This window comes from Gobius niger (assembly GCF_951799975.1).
Source record: "Gobius niger genome assembly, chromosome: 1".
In the NCBI taxonomy this organism is placed as follows: domain Eukaryota; kingdom Metazoa; phylum Chordata; class Actinopteri; order Gobiiformes; family Gobiidae; genus Gobius; species Gobius niger.
Window position 1 is genome coordinate 44233646 of NC_136852.1, and position 23331 is coordinate 44256976.

At 41.7% G+C, this 23331-nt stretch overlaps 1 protein-coding gene across 2 annotated transcripts in view; it reads right to left on the minus strand.

Annotated features, from left to right (window-relative positions):
• The window catches only part of unc5db (unc-5 netrin receptor Db), a 591396-nt gene that overhangs the window by 228420 nt on the left and 339645 nt on the right, over positions 1-23331 (minus strand). For both annotated transcript variants that reach the window (XM_079567276.1, XM_079567275.1), the window contains exons 3-4: positions 14098-14241; positions 7928-8031 (exon numbers count right to left, since the gene is read on the minus strand). In XM_079567276.1, the coding sequence (XP_079423402.1) occupies positions 7928-8031; positions 14098-14241 (248 nt within the window). The remainder of the gene's footprint in view (positions 1-7927; positions 8032-14097; positions 14242-23331) is intronic.

The following is a 23331-nucleotide window of genomic DNA, read 5'->3' on the forward strand; positions in this document are numbered from 1 at the left end:
TATTTCCTGTTGCCTCTCTGGGACAGTAAAACAGTGAGAAACGCAGAATTGATAAGCAGTTGGTAGCTTTGCGATTTTTAAGTTCAGGTTCAGACATTATTTACATTATAGAGTGTTTTCGAAAGCAAATTCTTCCATACATAATGCTTTGACTGAGCAACTTTTGTGTTGAAATCACCACCACTGACAATAGGCTGTTCCTCCAGCAAGGTTCTCCATTCCACGATCCTCATTCAAGATCTTGGGATCGTCTGTTGGCACTGTCATATCCAGGCCCACCTTAATGTACCCATAGGCCCCGGGGCTTAAACAGAATTGTAGCCCCCCCCCGAATTAAACTTTATCGATGTGAATACCATTGATATTTTCTCTTATATAAATGGTTCTTTATTGTTTTGCTTATCAATTACTTAAAAACATATGCTATGAATTATAGCCTAATACAGTATGTGCTTCTTTTTTTATTTAAACAGAGAAGAAAGTAAATTAACCTATTTTGACATAAACTTCCTCAAAGCATTTTTATAAAGGCTAATGTAGAATGGTTAACGGGATTTAAAGCTATTTCAGTGGGGCAGACACTCACTCACTTTTTTTTGAACGAGGGTCTAAGGATATTCTCAGCTCTTCAGCGTAGTATAGTTTCTGAATGATACGAGCGAGCGCGCAAAAGCACACGTTTGAGCACGTGCGCTCTGTTTTGGTTCTTAATAGGTTCTTAATTGGCTCTTTACAACGTGTAGCGCGGATCCTAAAACAGCGCAGACGTTTAGGATAGTGCGAGTGGTGCATGTATCTGCGGGCGTGTATCTGCAGCGGCTCCGCGCCTGCAGGTTTATAGTATAAAGAGGCTCAAAGCAGCCTCAAGAAGAGGCATCGTTAACGAAGGTTAGTCACACAGTTCTGATGGATTACTCATCAGAACCAGTTCTCCTTGTAGATATACTCGTTGCTGCTCCAGTGGGACAAAAGGGCCACTACAAGGAGGCTCCAGAGCCGCGGGTTGCCGACCCCCGTGATAGGCCCTTGAATACGGTAGGCCCCTGGGCTCCAGCCCCTGCTAGCCCATTGGTTAAGGCGGCTCTGGTCATATCCCACGCCGTTTGGCCTGATCAACAACGGAAATCCTACTGCTGTTTCAGAATCCGCATTTTCAGGTGAGTCCCGAGCCTAGATGGGAGCACATTCTACATGTTTTTGTTGTGGGGCAAACCTACCAAACTTCTACGCAGACGTCAAACTGCAAACACAGAAAGACGTCTGGCCTGGGAATCAACTACGCCAGTTTTTTGCCATTATCTTTGGAACATAACAAAGTCTGTTGTTTTCATAAGCGCCTGTTGACAGATCTCATTGCAGGGACACAAAACAATGGCCTCTCCGTCTTTGTTCGCGCCGTAAATGTGTATATTTTGTTCCCGACTGACAGCGGTGCTTTTGCAGGAGCATAAACATATCATTACGGGGGTTAAAGCCGGTGCTACACTCCGCGGCCTCCTCCTGCTCCTCTCCACGTTGGGTCTGCAGAGTCACAGGTGGCGTCTTTAACATTGTTTACTCATTAAACCTCCGCTTCCCGCCGCGCTCGGGAGCCCGCCGCGTTTAAGCAGTGCCCAGAGGCAGACACTCTCCCTGGGACTGTCAGGCAGATGTTCTCAGCCTGTGATCACCGCCGAGCAGCGACGTGCGGGGCTACAGCGGAGCAGTGTGCAACAAGTCACCGCCGGTGCTCCTGTCTGACTGACAAACAAGCACAGACTTTCTTTGCCGCTTTCTAGTTTACACTTTCGAAAGTATGCATGCCCGTCTATTTAATCCCGTGTTATCTTAAACCTTTCAAGTCTCGTCTTTCTGGAACAGGGGTCTCCAACACTTTTCCAGATTCTTACCCGTGGACCGGTTGTGTGTGGGTGTTTGGGAGGTTGACTTGAACATTTTCCGCGGATATTAGCGAAATGCCGTACAGTTTGGTGCGCGAAAGAGCTGGATTAACTGTGTGTGGTTTCCAGTGTTGTTTTTGGCAGTCCTGAGAGTCACATTTGAGTCATTTCTGGATGTGATCGTTTGAGTCCAGTTTTAGTCGGTGAAAACTCAAAAGGTTTCAGTCTAGTTTTAGTCTACTTCATTTAAGAGGGGGTATTATGCTTTTTTCAATCACACAGCACCAGTCTATAGCACAATACAATGATGACGAAACCTTCTGTTGGTCTGTAAATGCAGTAAATTAGAATAACTGCCTTGTATAAAATTGCTCTCTCAAAATGGCTGTAGTGAATGTCTTGAAATAGGCCTTTGTCTCTTTAAGAACCTCTGACTCTTTCCGACACGCCCCCTCCACACACTGTCTGTGGCATCAGTGGGGAGGGGGTTCTGCTGAGGAGCAGTGGTTGGTTACTCGGCTGGTGACGAAAGCTCGGAGGCGTCTCCAGGAGGTGGGGGCGTTCCTAGGAGGACTCAGGCAAAGCTATCCCTAAAATGGCCGCCATCAGAGTTTTTACAGATTACTCAAAAATACGTGAATGTGCCAAGGCCACACTTCAGGCATGTTTTTAATGAGGGAATGACATAATAACATGATGTAAAGCTTGAAAAAGTCGATTTTGCATAATACCCCCCTTTAAAGAAAAGTAATTAAGATTGATTAAGTTAGATCGATGAGTTTTGGAAATAAGTATTGGAAATTGGGATGAAGGGCGACAGATTGTACTAAGCTTTTACAGACAGATTCCACCACAAAAGGTAGTCATTGTGAACGGTGCCATGCCATTGGTTCAACAACCCATTAGTCTGACGTCTCATTAGTCCGAAAATGTACCCTTAAGCAGAGGTGCCATGAGTCCGACATCTCTAACCCAGTTGTGTTGTGGATTAAAGAGCCATATGCAACCATTGGCCCTAACCTTAAAGGGATATTTCAGGATTTTTGACATAGGGCCTCATTTCCTAGTTATCCATAGTATTGTTGATTTCTGGAGATATTTTTTTCTTAAATTCATGCAGTTCTTATATTTGAAGAGCTTAGTGGCGCTAGGCTAGTGCATTTCTATGGTATCAGCTAGCCTGCATTAAAAACAGTCTGACCCGCTCCACAGTGCACCTGAGGCAAATCACTTAAAACGCCAGACTAACCATATAAATGTCTGTGTTAATAGAATCATTATAACTGTTTTCCATTTATATCTGGGCAGCATCAGCTTCGTGGTTGTACAAGCTATGCTGCGGCGGAGTGATCTGCTAGAAAATAGTCCCTCAAAATGCGGTAATTCATGTGATACAAGGTCAGTTATATTCAAAAAATTATTCTATTAACACAGACATTTATATGGTTAGTCTGGCGTTATAAGTGATTTGCCTCAGGTGCGCTGTGGAGCAGGTCAAACTGTTTTTAATGCAGGCTAGCTGATACCATAGACATGCACTAGCCTAGCGCCACAAAGCTCTTCAAATATAAGAACTGCATGAACTACAAAAAAAAAATACCTCCAGAAATCAACAACACTCTGGATAACTAGGAAATGAGGCCCTATGTAAAAAAAAAATCCTGAAACATCCCTTTAAGGTCAGTGGACTCTTGCCTGAACCTAATTTTATTTTTCAACCCCTACTCAATGGGACACTGTCGGGATAATGAGAAGTCGGACTAATGGGCCGACCCCATTGTGAACATTGTTTTTCCCCAAAAGTAGTTGCTCTCCTTCTCCTTCATTCACTTTGAGATGGTTTATTAACAGCGCCGTCTACACATTGGTTCATCAACATGCTTTCCGCGTTCATACGCTACGGTATTTAATTGAGGGGAATAAAAAAACGTCCTGAGAAAAGCTTATGTCCCAGTTTGGTCGCGCTCGGACCGTGGAGAGTGGGCAGGAGACACAGAGAGAAAGCCTGACCGCTCTACTCTATGTCACGCGCAGTGGCTGTGTTCTCTGTTTCTCCGTCCTCAAACGTCTGACGAACCATTTTAGTCTCGTCGACAAAAACACAAACATCTCGTCTTGTTTTTGTCACCAAAGAGCTATGTTTAGCTTGTCGCTGTGACGTTATTGTCATTAAAACAAGGTGTGTCAACTAAATTATTTCGTTATTCCCCTGATTCCGCCCACTTTTGCCTCTTTTGGCTTTGTATCAGCACCTCCGTTGTATTGACTCTTCCAGTAGAGCATGAAGCCCATCACGTCACGTCATGTGTTGGCAAAAAAGGAAGTTGTTCGGCCGCCATCTTTGTTGTGCAAAGTCATGAACAGAAGCAGTAGTTGCTCTTGGTCTTCCATACATCTGCCACGGAGCTTTTGAGAGCATATGCCTGTAAGTGTGTTCTTGAGGGTGTAATTTTGATGGTTTGTTATGTTAATTAGTCGCGGCTAAGCTAGCTGACATTTTCTATTGTTTTTGCAGGTTTATGATAGCTGCAGCTACTTTTTTCTGTTACAGACGTTTTTAAGCTATGTTTGTGATACTGTCAGCTGTTTCCATGCAAATATTGACTCCATCTTTATGTTTCTTTATTTTCAGTTTTACAAAACCTTTGAATGGAGCAATAAAAGTGACCCAACATTGCCTTCATGTCAAGTCTGTTAGCTATCTGCCAAACTAGACACTACATACGTTTAGAGAGGGCAGAATACTGAGCATAGGAAAATGTTTGCCGCTAAAATATGATGCACAGTAGATTGATTTGTGTATTTGTGTTGACTTGCACCATCAACTCACCCATCAACTCAACACTGCACTGTTTCTCTGCGCGGCCTGAATACTGCTTTGTGTCCGTGTAGCGACTGGTTTTCCCATCACTTCTCTAATCCTATGTAAAGTAGTGCTAGAAAAGGGGCGGGCACAATTCATGGCAGCACCCACGGGAACTTCTGGAATTAGGCGAACAGTCTTCGTTGATGAAAACAATACAGGTGGTTTCCTTGTTAAACCTAAAATTCACCCAACTGAATCGTTCGCTGCATTGACCGACAGTCTGTGGCCTTCTACAGCTTAGATATGCGGCCCAAAATGAACACAGTTTGGACACCACTAACCTAAGATACTTGACCTTCCAAGTAGCACCTCGTTCGATCATCCGAGTACCACCAGGCCTAGATAAAGCCCAACACTGGACTAAACCAGGCCTAAAACGACTATATTGCAGATGAGTATCACCTGAAGAAGCCCGACTACCACCAATGAAGCACAGTTTGAGAACCACTACTGGCTGCACACATGATGTTTTATTTATTCTTAAGAGAATACTGTCTAATGATCCTAGATATTTCCCCTAACCAATCTGTCACAGTCTGCATAGTCTTCTGTCTCATTTGTCGATGTTTCTTGAAGTCTGTCCTACCTGAAATACCGCTGTGGTTTCCTCCAGTTACATTTTACATTTTAAAAACACCGAGCCTTTGTTGTTTCTTTTCCCCTGGATTTGTAGGCGCAGTGAACTGGGAGGTCAATCTCTGCCCCCCTCTCTCCGACATAAATCATTCAACGTGGAAATGCAGGAGCGATGTCAGAGTGCAGTTAAAGCCACACGCGGGATATAAATAGTGGAATTGGAGCCCAGTCTGTGTTCCATCTTTGGCGGGTTTTTTTGTCAACACAAATGAAGCCTGTTGTGAATAATGTAAACGGGGCGCAGCTATTTCAGCTCACCCCAGCCGTGAAATATTGAGACTTCGGCTGCCGCGGTGCCAGACTGAGGTTAGGTTGGGTTCTGAGGGTTTTGTGGTTTTCGCTGCAAGGTAAACAAGTAATACTGTTGGAAAACCGAAAACCGTTACGAAAAGGAGGTAGTTGTGGAACATTCCAGGTTATGGATACCGACGGCAACGCGTCTCGATGTGTGGCTTGGCCTAGCGAGGGGGGAGTTAAATCTGTTATGGAAATCGTTTTTTTTTATATTAAGGCGAGATACTGTGAATGTGAATAGGGGAACACAAATAATTTGGAGATATCAATTTGAAACTTTTGCTGAACATTACTGATTTAAATATAAGAAAACGATGCATTGCAAGTTTTCTGTGATTTTACGTTTTCATGTCAGAATAAGGCCTTTTATTTCGCATGATCAAATCAAGTCAAAGTCTGGCCCTTATTAACCCCTTAACTCCCACCTGAACCGAGCACATTTTCTCCAGTCTGGCTTTACCCCGATCCAAAAGCTTCTGGAAAAAAGGTGTGAAAATAGAGACAGAACTGAGGTGAAAACAGTGATGAAGATGTGACGAAAAAGTGAGAAAACTTTGACAAAAAAAGTGATGGAAAAAATGACAAAAATGTGACAAAAAATGACAAAAAAAGACAAAAAAATAGACCAAAAAATGTGACAAAAATGTGACAAAAAATTGATAAAAAAAATGACAAAAAAGTTACAAAATGAGTTGAATACCCCCCCCCCCCCCCCCCCCAAAAAAAAAAAAAGATGGCAAAAAATCTGATGACGTGAGGAAAAAGATCCATTTAGATGAGTTTTGTAGATCTTAGCTTTCAATTGAGGCGTTACACCGGCCTACAGGATTTGGGTAAAGCTGAAGTGGAGAAAATGCTCTCAGTTCAGGCGGGATTTAAGAGGTTAATGTTTTGGCACAACTAGAAGAGAAATAGCATAGCAATAAAATGAGAATCGGCATTCGGTCCTAACGTGTGCGGGCAGTTAGCAAGTTAGCCAGAAACTTTTCCGTCTGTTAGCCTGCTCAGTGTATTTTCTTCAACAGCCATTAGCAACAAACGGCTAATTAGCATATAAAAGTGTCTCCTGAGCTGAATGCTAACGGCTGCACATCCTGTGGCCACTAAAAATCATCTTATGTATATATTTCTGATAAAGAAACCACAGAAACGATAGAAATGCCATGTAAAGAACAAAACATACATTGCCATACGTTATTGCTAGTTATTATACGGCTCTTCACAACGTAAGTAGAACGCTCCACTGATTTGAATGGGATTTCCCAACGTTCTACCGGTCATTATCTTCTAATAAAGGACCTCTGAAAAAAATAATGACCGCTGCCAATGGCAACGGAGTTCGTGCTTTCATATCACTCCGCGCGTACGTAGTAGCGACACTATCTCTGTCCCCGTCACTGCGAGAGAAGTTGGTGGAATTGCTCGTGAAGTTAGCGTGAGTCTGACTTTCAACTTGCCCAGAGATTCACCACCATTCCTCCAACTGCGCCTTCAGCTAAGCAGCTAGGCTAGCTACTAGCCTTGCTGCCTCTAGCCTAGCAAAACGTTGCCGAGCAACGCGCAAACTTTTGGGAACTATTTGTCGCGGAAGTCATTAAATAAACCTTTCGGCCTTCATAAAAGTGTACGAAGTTTATGTTGTGTGTGTTCAGTTGGCAAATGGCCGTATAATAAGCGGGATAATGTATAGAACGCTGGTCATTATCAGGAAAATAAGTACCGACAGGGGTACTTATTTTCCCGATAATGACCAGCGTTCTATACATTATCCCTTACTTATTATTATTGCACCTGTCTTCCCTATTCGTAGGAACAGGCTCAAATAGCTAAAGGCATTTCTGTCATTCCTTACTTGAGGCTAGCCGTTAGCATATAGCATGAAGCTAACATTAGAATTACGGTTAGCATTCTCTGTTTTGTGCACAAATTTGGGCAGTTTTGTTCCCCCATTTTTCTTCTCCATTTCGCCTTTTCCTCTGGGTGAACAAGTTTCCCCTACCACTAAAAACATGTACAACAGGAACAGACTTAAAGTTATTGTTGAGTAGCTGGTGAATAAGTATTTCCATCTTTGTATTTCCCCTCAGCAGCTGTGTTGCCAAGTCACCAGAGCAGCTAAACATTTGTGAATCCTCCTCATGAGTGGCTGCCTGTTGTCAAAGCAAAAGCAACAGCATCTCCTGGTGGTGTCCCGCTCCCTAAAAAGTAGCGAGTTTGGACTTTTGTTCTTTATCTATTTAACAAGCCTTACCTCGGCCGCGGGCACTCCCTCAGGCGGACGGCAGTGCAGGACGATCATGCCGTCAAGGGGCACCTCTTTCCCCTGCGGGTCCTGCTCGAAGTTCTTCCTGAGGTCTGAGGAGAGTGGAGATAACACAGAGTCAGTGATGGTGTCGAAATGGCCCCACTTTCCCCCCGGTGTGACCTTTGTAAGCCACAATCGACCTATAGAGCTGATAAAGCCAATGCTCCGGACAAGGTGGACTCAAGGGCGCACAGTGCAGTTCTGCTATCGATGAATTAAATCATTGCAGTAGTTCACGGAGAAAAAAAAAGTCACTGTGAATGGGTAGTGCAGGTATGAAGGCTTGGAGTGCAGAGCTGCTGGATGGTGCCTGTATTTTACAAACACTTTATCTGCAAGGTTAGGGATGACATACAGTGCTGTGTGTAAAAATTGATGATATAAAGCATAATAATTCATCACAGTTCTGTTTAGCTGTGCATGTGGAAATTGAAAGTATTTTATCTATGTCTTTAATGTAGCTGATTAATGATACATTTATTTTGAATTTGACCTGGATCTGTGTGTCTAAAGCACTGCCCTGTGCATGACATGTTCTTTAGATAAAATTGCTTGCACATGCAATATTTGACCTTCCAAGTAACACCAAGCAAAAATATATATAGCTGGATAAGTCACATTTTAGAGACATTTTCTTGTTTGTTCTGAACATGTTGAACAGAACCGGCAAGCATTTTGGTAAACAAAGTCAGGTATAAGAAAAGTATTCAATACATTTTTAACTATACCTCTCCAAGGTGAACTCCTCCTAAGTTGTAGCCTGGCATCCAGGCTCCTCTGTTTATTTTATACACTGGGATATCAGTCTGAGCAGACGCCCGCTTCTACCGCTGCTGCCAGACTCAAACGAGCCTGTGCTATCAGAGTCGTTTATTTGCGGTCAAGTGTTGTTCTTGAGCAGCGTCACTCTATGGATGTTGAAGTCCCTCAGTAACATTCTACAGGCGGCCCACGGAACAACAAGAGATTGTTTCTAATCGGTGGTAAATGACTAAAAAACACACTGACAGTGGGTGAGTTTTGTGATTTATAGTCTTGAATATTAACGCAGAACCACTAATAACGCCATTGACTGGTTTACTCCACTTCCTGTTTGCTTGTGTACAGTATGTTCCGCTGTGGAAATGTAGTTGATGCCGACTCTAACCAGACTCAATCGCTCGTACAGCCGTGAGTGGATTTTGGGTTAAACAAGTATCTTAGTAGTAGCTCGCCAGGTAAAAAACAAAACACCTGTTATAGCAAACGCTAACTTTCAACTCTTGTCCTTGGTTAGGCCTTTCTACAAAATTTACAATGGTAACTACAATAGAAAATGTATGTCAAACTTTTCAATCACACACATAAGTCAACAATTCACACAGTCGACACTTTTTTACAAGTGGGTTTAGCTTTGGTTTGTTTCCAGCCTGACCTTAAGTGAACATTTGAACTCAGATATCTCTTTGACAAATTGTCATAGCTATTTTTGGTCATTTGATTAAAAAAGGCATTAGTGCAATATTTCATGCATGAAACATCAGTGTTGTCCTAATATATGCATCGATGACTGGTTTGAAAGCTGCAGTCCTAGAGGTGAGTATAAAGGGTAATATAATATTGTTAGGTCTTGTAATAGAAGCACCCTGCTGATTTGATCTTTGAACTTGAAAATGTAGATACAGCACTTTGTTCTTGGAAGTCCTTCAAACATGCTGTATGAGTTTAGGGCACTGACGCAGCGTTCACTCTGCTCATGTAAGGTGGATATTCAAGCAAAGAAAGAACAAGAAATGTACAGCTTTTGGGTTTTTGTAAAATTAGCAAAACAATTACATTTGCTCTATCGCCAAAACTACTCTTGTCCCGTACATTACACATTGAGTTCAGAAAGTATCCATAACCCTCTATTAAAAGGTAAAGAAGCATGTCTATTCCCTCTTTTACAAGCAATTAAAAAGACCAGAACTTTCATGCATGTCCAAAACCAACACCTAAACGTTTAACTTTGTGTGATTTTTTTAATAACAACCTACAGACGGCAACCCGTCATACGAGGGGGTGTGGCCTAGCTGAGGGAGAAGAAAACCTCTCTCACCATGTATCACTCTTTTTAGCAAATTTTCTGTCGGACTATTAACAAAATTTCCACACACAAGGCCAAGGCAAAACCATGTCCATATGGACTTTTTTCCCACAGTTTAATAGAAGCAAAACAAAACGACACTTGTGGCTAATGTTCGCGTATGTAGCATAAGCTAACATTAGCTTCCTGTTTAGCTTTGTCTGTTTTTTGTTTTCTTTTTAAGTATTTATTGAACCATTTTGCTCCTCTCCATGTCTCTGTATCTTTATCTATGTCTTTATTTAAATGGTGGAGTAATGTGAGTATCTCCCTTTCTGCTTCTGGTCATTGAAATTGCACAGATTATTATAGTTTTTTTTTAATAAATCAAGTTTTTGTTGTTTTCCCCCTCTGACTGCTTTGAACCTGACCATGCATCATGGACAAATATGGAAAATTCCAAACATACATCTGTATCTATTCATTTGTTAAGTGATGATGTCATCACTCTTCTTCCAGGTCCTATGGCACTTTAGGCCTATTCACTATAATGCGATTTAGCTGATTTTAGCCTGCTGTAGAGCTGACTACAAGGCTCTTTCTAAACATCTGATCACGCAGAAAAATCACATTTACTATGGAGCTTCTTTAACAATGCTTTTATGACATTAATAATGAAATGGTTATTTTTATACACAAAGAAGGTTCATTTTTATTATATAAATATCTTTAATCATTCTAAGTAGCCTCAGATAAAGTGTCAGTTCTTGTTTGTCTATGGAACTCTCAACAGTTTGGACCTGGCTTAATATTGATGTATCTGCCAACCAAAATGACAGAGACTGTGAATGATCTACTGCCAATGTTGGCCTATTTTATTGCAACCAAATGAAATTGAAAATGACCAAGAACTCACAATATTTTTTTCCTCAGGTTTCAATCGATAACTCAAATTTCTCAAATAAGTCAAGATCATTTTTAGACTTTATTCATCTCAACTATGCGTTTAAGTTAGGTGGTTGTTTTCCTAGTTATTATCATCTACACCCAGTTTAGACGTCTTTTAGTCCAATTTAGCGCTATTTCCTTACCTGCTTTGACCTCGGCCTGGTGTCACTTGATAGGTCGAATATTTTCTGAAGTGGGTGCTTGGAGTGAAAGGTTTTGAGCACCACTGCCCCAGATAAAGTAGAAATAAATACAGCCATAATGAAAACATTCTGTGCCCACTGTACGCCGTACGCAGTAGTTTACCAAACGCCACGCGATTTCACTGTCAAGCCGTCATCCGCCTTAATGTACGCACTTTGAAGGACTTCTCAAAGCGGCTATAATAACTCCATCGGACAGGCGGGCTCTGGTCAGCAGCTTTTAGCCGGTGCCTAAGTGCTTATTTGAACCGACAGCCATTACTTTTAACGTCTGAGCGCTCTCCTTTCCGCCGACCAGACGACACCGCGGTCACAAAGTTCGCTGTCAGCTCCATTTTATTCGCAATTAACATAACTGGCCGCCATTTTGTATTTCATATCGGCCCGATTTTAATAACCTGTCACTCCGTATCTGCGTAACAGGCCTCGAGGGGAGGAATCAGAGTTGACTGACAATCAGGGGCTTATTCCGAAACTTGCATGAAGGATTTTGTGTTTTTCGCGGCAACTTTCTCTCTAGTGGTCTTTATGAAAAAAAAAAAAAAAGAAGTAAGAAGTCATGGCGTAGCGGGGTGTCTTTTAGCACTGCGAGATAGGTGGGTATTAAAGATTTACCAACAACACAGGAGCCAGACTCAAACTGTGCCAAAATCTGAATTTAATTGATTCATCAGCTGCAGCGTTGGCATAGAAACTGGGAGTGCGATGAAATATGGAGGAAGTGGAAGCTTACAGTAAGAAAGTTAGTGTAAAAAAATAAAGTTATATTCAACTTAGATTCACAAAGTTTATTGTATTACCATGGCCTTGATTCAACCTGATTCACACTGAGATTCAGAATCTCTTTTCAAGGGAAAACTTGGTCCCAGAAGAGACCCATATTCTTCATGGGTTTTTTTTTTGTGTGTTAGAGGAAACCACAGCTAAAAAGTTCCAGGTCTGATCCCTGTGTGGAGTGTACACATGGTTCTCCCCGTGCCTGGGTATAGGTTTCTTCCAGCTTTGGGCTTTGATTGACAGGCCCTGAAGAACTGTGGAGGTTTGTTGCTCCTCAACCCTGCCTCACGGGGGCAGAGTTTCCCGCCTTTTTGTTCTTTTTGGAGACTGAGCTGCATCATGGATTCTCTATTGAATGGAGATTTAATTGAGCTTTAATTTTATTGGTGACAGAAGAGTTCATTTGGAAAACAGATAAGTGCCATTGAAAAAAGGCATGCTTGCAAATTTCTCTTCACATAGCAGTGTTTATCGCTACCAAGTCTGTTTCAGTGCCATGAACATATAAAGTCACTCACTGTTAATCAAATCCACCTTTAGAGTACGGTATCCAAAACAATTCTGAAAACAAATCAAAACGGAGATATCTGCTTTTGCAATGAACTCTTCTCTGTACTTCTAAAGTAATGAAATCAGATTATTTAAACACTACTGGCTATGGGGTATTGAAACAATACGATCAGGCGGGCAACGTCAGGCCCAGGAGCAAAAATATGTGAAAATGATAACACTAGAACTCTTAACACCTGTTAGCCTGGCTATCACCAGACAAAATACCACAAGTGATATTTAGTCTGGGGACCACCAATTCATTTTCTCGTATGTGAGGTGTGGTTTACGATCGTCCATCGCAATTTATTGGGCACTACGAATGTCTATCATATGTATCTGCATGTAGCCAGAGCCAATCGTATCATTGTATCAGATGGCGTATGACATACCCGCTGTAAACTTTTGAGCTTAACTATTTAGAACAGGGGTAGGCAAGTTTGCTTGGTGGAGGGCCGATTTTCTTCATCGTAAAAAGACCAAGGGCTGGACCTGCCAATTTTAGCCCAATGTAAAGCACCATTTTCTACAAATGCCAGCGTTGTATGTACACGATTAGGGCTAACATTAAACGATAAAAGTTCAGGTTGTACTGGTATCTAAATGTAGCTACTGGGGGGGTACAGTTTTGATGTTGTTGGTCAAGGGACAGCATTAAAGGAAGTGACTTGGTTGTTTTCCCCAATTTTTTATTACAATATTCTCTATATTTCCCCAATGTATTCCCCATTTATTTTTGTCTCATTTCCTCACACAATATTTCCTTATTTTGAGCCACATTTCCCCCAAAATTATTCCCCATTTTTCACACATTTCTTGCCATTGGAGATGAACCCGATATTGTAAATTTGCAAATCTTCCAAACATTATTGTTCTTATTTCTGTTTCTAAACGACAGACATTTTTGTATAGATATAAAAGTATCATTCAGGTTCTGTTTGAAGATTTTATAAAGAATTGACTGTATTTCACACATTTTTAGTGTATTCACAGACATTTGATCTCTCATTTGTGTCTTAATATCATCTTCAAAATCATAAAAAACATCCTGAGGGCCACAGGTTCTTAGCAGAAGGGCCGGATTTGGCCCCCGGGCCTGACGTTGCCTACCCCTGATTTAGAACATGGTCTAACGCTTAACCGAAAGATGGCGTCGCGTCATATTGGATCCGTAAATCAACTTTTTTTAATTTTTATCCGTAAACAAACTACGAGCTTCCGTATGTCGAATAGCTCGTCATCATCTTGCCGTCCCTCCTCATTCTGTGATCGGTCCTGCTGTGAAGTTCGAAATGATTTGAGTGCACACAGCTGCATGGGTATTCCCAGGCTAAACACCTGTTTATTTTAATTCCTTGGGAAATATTCTGGGAGAGAACCCCCAGACTCCTCTTTACGATCTCTATGTATTTGTTTGTTGGTTGTTTCATTAAGGCCACTCTGGACAGGTTCAGCTCTCCATCTATTAGTAAAGAAAATAAATGTATCCCACCACCATGGAAATTTGCTGACCCCGGCATCACAACTTTCAGCTGTGGTAGTGATAGCAGCAGAAGATGAGTAGCAGTAGTGGTAGTAGTAGCGACAGTACTCACATGCTATTCGAGCTGTGGCTTTGCGGCTTTTGGAGGTCCCCAAGTGACTCCATGCGACGCAGAGGCACCAGTAATCTTCAGGTCCATGAAAGTCCTCCACCTGCTGCCGGGACACGTTTATCATCACCTCACGCACCTTCAGCCCTGGACAAAAAGGAAACGTCATCAGCAAAAGAGTTTACATTTAATTTTAGAGGGATTGACTGAAGGAAGGCACTGTGCAAGCAGACGGCAAGACTCTTTGTTGTGAAAGAAAATGTAGGTGCTCAATGACCATCGACCTTTTGGGCACTTGTTTGTGAGTGGCATGTATTGTAGTGCATTTAATAGGTTTTAATGCTTTTGAAAATGCTTTTAATGCTGTTGTAAGTAATAATTGTAATTGTATTTCAGTGAGGCAGCAAATTAATGCAGGAGTTTCTAATCACAGCGGATGGAGAGTCACATGAACAGTGCAAGCTCCAGACCTCCACAGGAAATGACGTCACCTCCACTTTTTATTTCCCAAAGTGAAGGGACTCCTTGGGGGCTCAGAGGCACTGCATGACAGATTCTATGTATTTATTAAATTTGACTTCGCTTTAACATTACGAGTTCTTTTGAATACAGTAGATTATTAATGTTGGGGATCTTTGAGGTGATAAGGGGGCCACAACACTTTGGGAATAACTGCACATTCATGGTCCGAGCGTGAAATGGTCCCACCTGTGGCACCAAAATGAATAAAAATGTGGTCCGGGCAATTGGATGCACTTGTACACAAGGGGGCGCCCTTCCAACCTCCTCAGTGTGCATGTGAATTGACTTTCTTCAGAGTTGGACTTTAGGTCAGACACCATGACTGACAGTAACGTGAGGCCTCATTGCTCTTCAGTCACAGACTGAGAAGTGAAGAAGGAAGTCATGGAGATTCTGCTTTAGACAGAACTACAAACTTATATTATCAAACTAATATTTTAATTATATATGTTTATTTTACACTTATTACGAAGGATTTCTTGAATGTCATTTTTTTATTCTTACATACAGCAGAAGTGTAGTGTTCTATAGCAGAATCTCCATGACTTCCTTCTTCACTTCTCAGTCTGTGACAGATTGAGGTTCAATGAAGCCTCAGCCTTTTTACAAAAACTAAAGAGCTCACTATTAAGCGTCATGTTACTGTCACGCACAGTGTCTGACCGACAGTGTGACTCTGCAGCCAATCAAATCACAGTGACTCAGAGTGGGCTGGGCTCAAATGTGACCAAACGCCGAGATCCAAGCTCTGAGACTAACATAATAAAACCCAGGGCTTAAGAGGTTCACAGAATCACCAGATCGTGTTGCAAAAGTTGCCTGCGCCGATTTCAAACGTCCAAAACTCAATTTAAAGTTTGCATCTATTTCATTTATCACATTTAAGTGGTTTACTTCTGCGTTTGGGTTTGGCGCATTCCCCATTTGCCGCGCGCGCCGCCGAACAAAAACATGTGTGACAAGCCTTAAGCCCGTGATTCAGATTCTTCTTTTCGCCATCTAAATCGCTTTGACATGGAGCGTCCAATTTTAACCCCGCATTGCAGCATATCGTAAGAGGATTCCCCCCCTCCGCAAAAAGAAACGGCATTGCCTTTTTTTTTTTTAATCTGTAGGCCTTAATAGGGGCTCGCTGTGCTGCCATTCACTTTGTGTTGCGTAACGCCCGATATTGTCCCGCGCGGCAAACATCGCATGCTCTTTGAAGCGTTCGGAGCGCGGTCCACATGATTAACGCTTAATTCTGCTCCAGCTGATTTAGCGTTCTCCTTGTTAGCTCCGAACACACAGAAGACCGACCCACCCCCCCCCCCCTCGAGGAAACGGGGCCCGGCCAATTTTCTTAACGCGCCTCTCGCCGGCTCAGCGTTGATTTAAGAAGTATGTCAGCTCGGCCTAAGATCGTATGCATAACTAATCCCCCTAAAACCCCTATTGATCACTGGAGCAAGCCTCAGTCCAATCCGCAGATCGATTGGGCGTTGTTGCGAGGCCCCCCCCCCCCCCCCCCCCCCGCTGCGCTTCTTTTGCATGGTGACAATCTGAAAAGAGCATGAAGCATGGGTTTAGGAGCACGGCCTGTAGAAAATATGACTGAGGGAATCAAAAGATCAAACTGGGAGATTAAAATGTAGCGATGCATGTTTGGCTCATCCAGCTTTTTCTGGTTTTAGTAAGAGCCTTGTAATATAGAAAGCGGCTCCAATGACTAGAAAACATTCACGATAGGCTAATCTTACAGCAAGCTATTCTCCTGAGAACGCTCCGGACTGAGACCCACTGCAATTTGAACAAGTAGCATTTTCCTATTCTTTATAAAGACATGTGGGATCGAGAAGGGATTTCGTCCAATTAACGATGGGTGTGATTGACAAGCGTGTAAACCAATCAGAGTAAAGCCGGATATGACGCATTTTGTAACCAAGGAAGATAGAGGCTTTACGATGCACTGACCAGAAGAGAGGGGGAAAATGTGAACTATCTATCTATGCCTTTTTGACACAAAAATATGCAACGGCTGTTTCAATCAATGTACATTTGGAACAGGACAAAAATGCTTCCGATAGACGGCAACAACAAGAAAACCCTCTTACAGCAGTACTAAGTAACTCTTCCCCCTAGAGGCCATAAGCGCAACTGCAGGTGTAGTAGCAAGTTACCATTTTTGAACTTATTAATTGTCTTGGAGAGTAAATACTACGCTGACAGGAAAAGGCGAAGGGAGAGAGGGATATTGTGCATCCAATTATACAATGGATTTTTTTTTTTTTCACTCGAACTAGGCTGCAAATACGGTTTAAAGTGACGTTAGCCCGCAGTTAGCTTTGCCCGTTAGCATGTTAGCTTCTTCTTCGTGATTCCATTAGTCTGTATTGCTTTCTCCGGACCGGTGGCAGTCAAGTTGCAAAAATGGTTTTCTGTTCTGTTCTGAAAGACCCTCCAATCATCCCATAAACACTTGTATTACCCCCACAGGGACTACGGAAAGGATTTATTAAGGTAAACACGTTACTTAGTACTGCTTTAAAGAAGATGAAGCATCAACATCTATGCAGGTCCATTATTGTGAAGTACATTTTAAGAAAATGTTATACTATTGGTTCATTTGCTTCCCGTTGTGATGTTGATTGGATCGATATAAAACTGTTCGAGATTTGATTGGCTTTTGCAAAGTTCCAGACGGTCCTGGGCTCAGCAACATTTTGTGCTGAAAGAACGAGATCAGCTGACGACCTGAACATCCTGAATGACCAGGTTATTCCATCAATGGATTTCTTCTTCCCTGATGGCACGAGCTTAATGCCAGGATTCATGAGGCTCACATTGTGAAAGGGCGGCATCATTTTCACACATGGATCGGCCGCCACAGAGTCCAGATCTTAACCCCATTGAGAAGCTTTGGGATGTGCTGGAGAGGGTTTTGCGCAGTGGTCACGCCCTCCCATCATCAATACAAGATGTTGGTGAAAAAATGTATGCAACGCTGGATTTATTGACTATGCAGAAGCAGCAAATGTGTGTCAAAGGCAAAGCTGGTCGAACCAAATAATAGAGCATCATTTTATTTTCTACTTTATTTTGTGGTAAATGTATGTTTGTTTTTTTGGCCCGGCAGTGTATATTGTATTCTAAATTTAAAAAGTGCTCGTTCGAGTCAGCAAATATATATACAAACACTACACAAAACGTAGTTAATGACACAAACTATTAGGGCTGCTCGATTATAGAAAAAGTAATAATCACGATTATTTTAGTAATAATTGAAATCACGATTATTCAAACGATTATTTGTTGCCTTAAAAAAAATCTTTATTTTATTTATTCATTTTTATTATTATTTTAAAAAACAACTATGGACTACATTTTCTTTGGACAATAAAAACATTTTTTTTTTTTTTTATATGTTCATGTAATGTTATAGGGACACCTGCCCCGTGCTGGCCAGCCCTCACACCTGTCCAACAGAGCCGCGCGGCCTGATGACATCATCACACAGCGCTAATGTTTTTATGTCAAACCAAAGCATGAGCCTTTAGCTCGTAAAATGCGAAGGGAACAGAAACAATCATAACAGCAGCATGAAATAGTAAGAGTTTGCTTTGAGCTCCGTTGAGATCTGCTCCTGAAGAAGAGTTTTAGACTTTTCTACTAAACAAAACCAGTGTCTGAGCAAAGGATGTCGAGGCTTCTAAAACAGCTGTTCTCCTTTCAGCACAAGGTAAGCACTTAACAGTGGCGTTATCTCAAGAGTTAGGTATAAAAAATATTAGTACGATATTAGTTCTGTCACGCTGCGCTGGTGTTTCAGCTGATCAGACGCGCTCACACAAACCGCGCAGGGCGGACTTTTTGCACTTTGGATGGACAAGTGGGAGGGCATCCTTAATAATCGTTTTTTCTCGATTATGCTATTTTTGTGATCGTCTAGTGTAATAATCGAAATCGTAATCGAATTTCGATTAATTGCACAGCCCTACAAACTATGTCTAAAATGCCATACATTTTTCAGCAATTCTTCAAAATGCACAAAAAACAAGAATTTCTTGTACTTACAAGTCCAACATGTCTTTTGTACATTTGCTGATACAGTACATCCCTAAATAATATTGGTAAAACCTTTATGTTGACACAATGCAAATACATAATTTTCTTACTTCATTTGCTTAACATTTCACAACAAGGTAAAAAAAAATAGAAACAAAATTACTACATCTGAACCATAACTATACACTTTTTTTTCTCTCAAAAGAATTAATTGTCAAAATGTAACACTAAAATGTTTTTTGACGCAGTTTTCTTTAGTTTGACCATTTTTGTGATGTTTATGGTTTCACTTCCTTATTGGACGCTGACAGGAAGTGACATAGATAGAGGCAAAGAATTTGAAACGGTTACCGTGCCAACAATGTTATGTCAATGAAAAGTGAGTCAAACTGCTCTGGAACTAAACCTTTATCTATGTATGTCTATCACTTCCTGTCATTAAGTTAAAGATTCAAATAAAAATAAATGTTCATTTAAGGGGCTTTTTCACTGAAATAAAAATGCTAATTATTACTTACAACAGATGTTATCCGTCTAAAGAGTACTAAAACCTGACATATGCACTTTAAAAGCGATCTTATCAAAATGTAGTTTTTAAAACATTGGAAGTTTTCGTTTTTTACACTGACACTAAATTCAAAATAAAACAAGCTTCACTTTTAGCGTAATGCAAAAATCTTCCCTTTGAAAATGATATTCTTACACTGTTCAGTTTCACCAGCTTTTCTGATCTGAAACACTTCCAAGTGCCTCCTGCCATGTGCTCGCGAACCCCCAGGGATCCCCCGCACTGCTGATATGAATAACTCACAGCTTCGTAACGGCTCACTCCGCTTGAGGCCCAAAGTTACAGCTACAGACTATTCTACAACAATAAGCAGGGGAACGGGGAATGGAATGATGGCCGAATGCATAATAAAGTCAACGCGCAGCCACGTCGGTCGCTCACATTATAAAGAACAAGCTGAACGACTTGAACGACTCAAGGTAGAGGCCGATGGCTCACCGAGAGAACGCAGGGCTGCTTCTCAAGTGATTGCAATCAGGTCCAGCCTGACATGTATAGAGCGGATAACAGTGTTTCGTAAAGCCTTTACTGTGGATACACCGCGGTAAATGCCGGAAAGAGTCCTTTTACTGTGGCATTTCCCATCAACTTTGACAAGCCTCGCCTCAAATAACAACTGTAAACGATGGAGTTTAGAGTCGAGAGAAACGCGTGGACAATGCGAAGGTTGGCTCATTTGTTCAACAGTGCAAAGCTCGCATAGGCCACGCCACAGTGCATGAATGAGGAAAATGCCCCTTTTGTTTTTTGCATCTCTAATATAAGCTTCTACAACATCAGTTATGGTGCATTTTCCATTGATCGAACGTATGAAGCGACTTTCAAGCACTTTATGTTGAATAGGTCAACAAAGTCATCAATGGAACTGGGTCGTTAGACTCAAACAATCCAGTCCAGTTCCCAAAAGTGAGGGTCGTGATGAACTTGAGACAATATTTTTAACATTTCTGATATTGAATTTGACGCATGTTTGATTGAAAACAGCATCAAATCAAATCAAGCCTAATATCAAAATACCGCATCCAAACTAACAACTAACAATTAATTATAAGTGCTGATTATATTTTACAGAAGGGGGTCCCAAGTTGTTTGTTGGGTGATTTTGTGGGTCGCGGTTGGAAATGTTTGGGAACCCCTGTCAACAATGGTGAGCTCCTCAAGCTACACGTAAACAACCTGCCTATTCTTCGGAAAAGTTTAGTCACTGGGTCTATTTGTTACTTGTATAACTTAAAGGTTCACCTCGAAAGTTTCCACGAAATAAAGATACAGAGACTTGGAGAGGAGGAAAGTGGTTCAACAGCCCATAAATACTTAAAAAGATGTCAATGCTAACCAGGAATCTACGTTTGCTAATGTTAGAACATGTAACACTGAGCTAAGAGTGCTATTTATTGCTTCTACTGAACAATTCATATGGACCCAAATTTAGGTTGACTTTATTGGTGTGTGATAGATATGTTTATCGTCCAACAGAAAACGGCTAAAATTGTGAAAAATTGTGATTACTATAGTGATGTGTCGGTCGCGAACGATCTGGCCCTTTTAGACGAGTCTTTACAGTGAACGATATGAACGGGTTGGTGGAGGTGAATGGCTCATTTTTAATTATTATTATTTTTATTCTTCTTCGATGGAGGGGCATCACTTTAGTTGTGCATGCTAATTTTGCGAGACAAAAGTCACCGCTGGAGTGGGGCAGAGAGAGGAGTGTAGGATTCCACAACTTCCGCCAGTTTCGGCTCCCTTCAAAGAGCCATAAGTCCCATCACTAAATTACTATGAGAGGTTTCTTCCCCCTCTGCTAGGTCACGCCTTGTATGACGTGATGCCGTCTGTAGATGAAGTCTACAGTAAACGCGGACGTAAGACTCACTCCAGATCAGGCGGACAACAAAGCACTGTAGACACGGGACAATGTATGTTTTTTTTTTTAGGTTAAATAGATTGTTTTCTTTTTTACTGCAGAAAGTCCTTAATGGCCATGAAGGAAACAGCTAAACAAACTAGACATTTGAGACCTACAAGTTTGTACAGGAAACAAAAAAACAGATAAACAAGGAGGTACCCGGGCAAGACTCACATCTAAACCACTCAAATCTTCTATCCCTCTTATTAGTCTGACTAATGCTTGTTCACTGGAGAATAAGACGGATTACGATCGTCTGCTATGCTCTTCCCAGATGATGGAGAAAGAGTGTTCGAGGTGACCAGTGCAGGACACCACGCTCTGAAACAGGAAAAAAAAAACAGGAAGTTGGAGTTTCAGAGGATCAGAGGAGCACTGAAGACCGACCTCCAAAAACATGCTGGTCAGGTTGGCCCACAGTGGCGGCTCAGGACTAATCCAACACCCGAACGCAATTTTGTTGTAGAATCGTAATTGCACTTACTTACTCACTCACTTGATCGTACATCATACAGAGGTCAAAAATATGGTACAAATACAATAGTTATGATATATCTGCCAACCCTGAGTGGTAGGAGTACTTATAGTTACAAAGACAGGTAAACTTTCCATTCAGACACTGTAGCATCGAGCGTAAAACGTCACCGTCTCCAGTTGTCCCCATTTACCCGACGATCCCTGTGCTCACCCTCAGTTACCGCTGCCTTTTTTTTTGCCTCTCATGAATCTTTTATGATAAATAACACTTTGATTTGACACACTCTCGCTAAAGTCAAGCAGGCCGGGGCCGATTGTGACACGCCAGACGTCCCAATGAATACAAATTAAAGGCAGCGGACTGTGGAAAGGCTTCACGCAAAATATATTAAGAAATTGAGAGCAATCCTTAGCGGGTGGTCTGTGGACTGCAGCTTGAAATATGACAACGGGAGGGAAGGAGGGAGGGAGTGGGGGGGGGGGGAAAAAGTGTTTTGACTCGACTTTTATTGTTGACAAGTTGTGAAATGGTAAATTAGGCAGTTGGCCCCTCCGCGTGCGGCGCGGCGGAGGATTTGTTGACTGCGGTGGTTTAAACCGTGATGGACAAGCTGTGAGAAGCGGGGGGAGGAAAAAAGGCTAAAAAGCGAAATAAATACAGCAGCGGCCGGGCGCCTGTGGCAAGTGAGACGCAAGGTCGGAATCAGACTGTTTTGGGGAAAGCCAGTGGCGGGCGAGGGAAGAGACAACCCCTTTAACCATATTTGATTTCATTAACTTCGGGGACTTCGTTAAATACTGTGTTTGGTGAGAGAATGTTTAACTCCTTGAGCCCAATGATGGTGAGCGACACTTTGAATAAGTTGTAGATTTACATTATTATCACTTTCTGAATCGCCTACCACTTCTAATTGGCCCTAAATGGTGCAAAAAACATCACACAAATAGAGTGATGCTGTTAGTTATGTGCGTTATTTTCGCTATTTTCGATAATGCCCCCTATGAAGACTTGTGTTGGAGAGAATGTTAGCAAGCAAGACTGTGAGCCAAGAGAGTACCTTGGATTGCTGAACACTCCCCCACTCCTCACACTCTCTTTCACACTATGCTAACCCACTAATCTCATGTACAGAGAAACACAGCCTCTGGGCGACAAAACAGAACAAAACAAAACAAAAAAAGGGAACACCTCAGGGCTCCAGACTGACACATTTGGTTCATTGTCACATAAGTCGCACAGAGAGCTAAATCTAGTTGTATTATTTTGTATCTATGTGATAGTAATTGCCTAAAATAACAAAGCAGAAAGCATCCTTACTTTTTTCTGTTAAGTTAGGTGTTGCTACAGTCATGAGAATTAATGGTTATAGAAGATGTATAAAGGGCCCATGTCACTGGAGAGATGTCTGGAGAAGTTGCGGAAACTGTCGTGAATGGGAATTTCCGCAACTCGGACTGATCGGCGTGCATACACTGCGTTCCAAATTATTATGCAAATGACATTTTTCTCTGATTTTCTAAATTGTCAACTCAAATGAGAGTCAGCATAATTTTCAAGTCTTTACCTGGTAGAGGATCATTTAAATGTGGTGGAAAAAAAATCCTAGTGATAACAGTATTTTTTTCAAAAATAATTATAGTAAAAACCTCAAAATCCACTGTTCCAAATTGTTATACAACTCATCGTTTCAATACATTTTAAAGCTTGTAATTAACT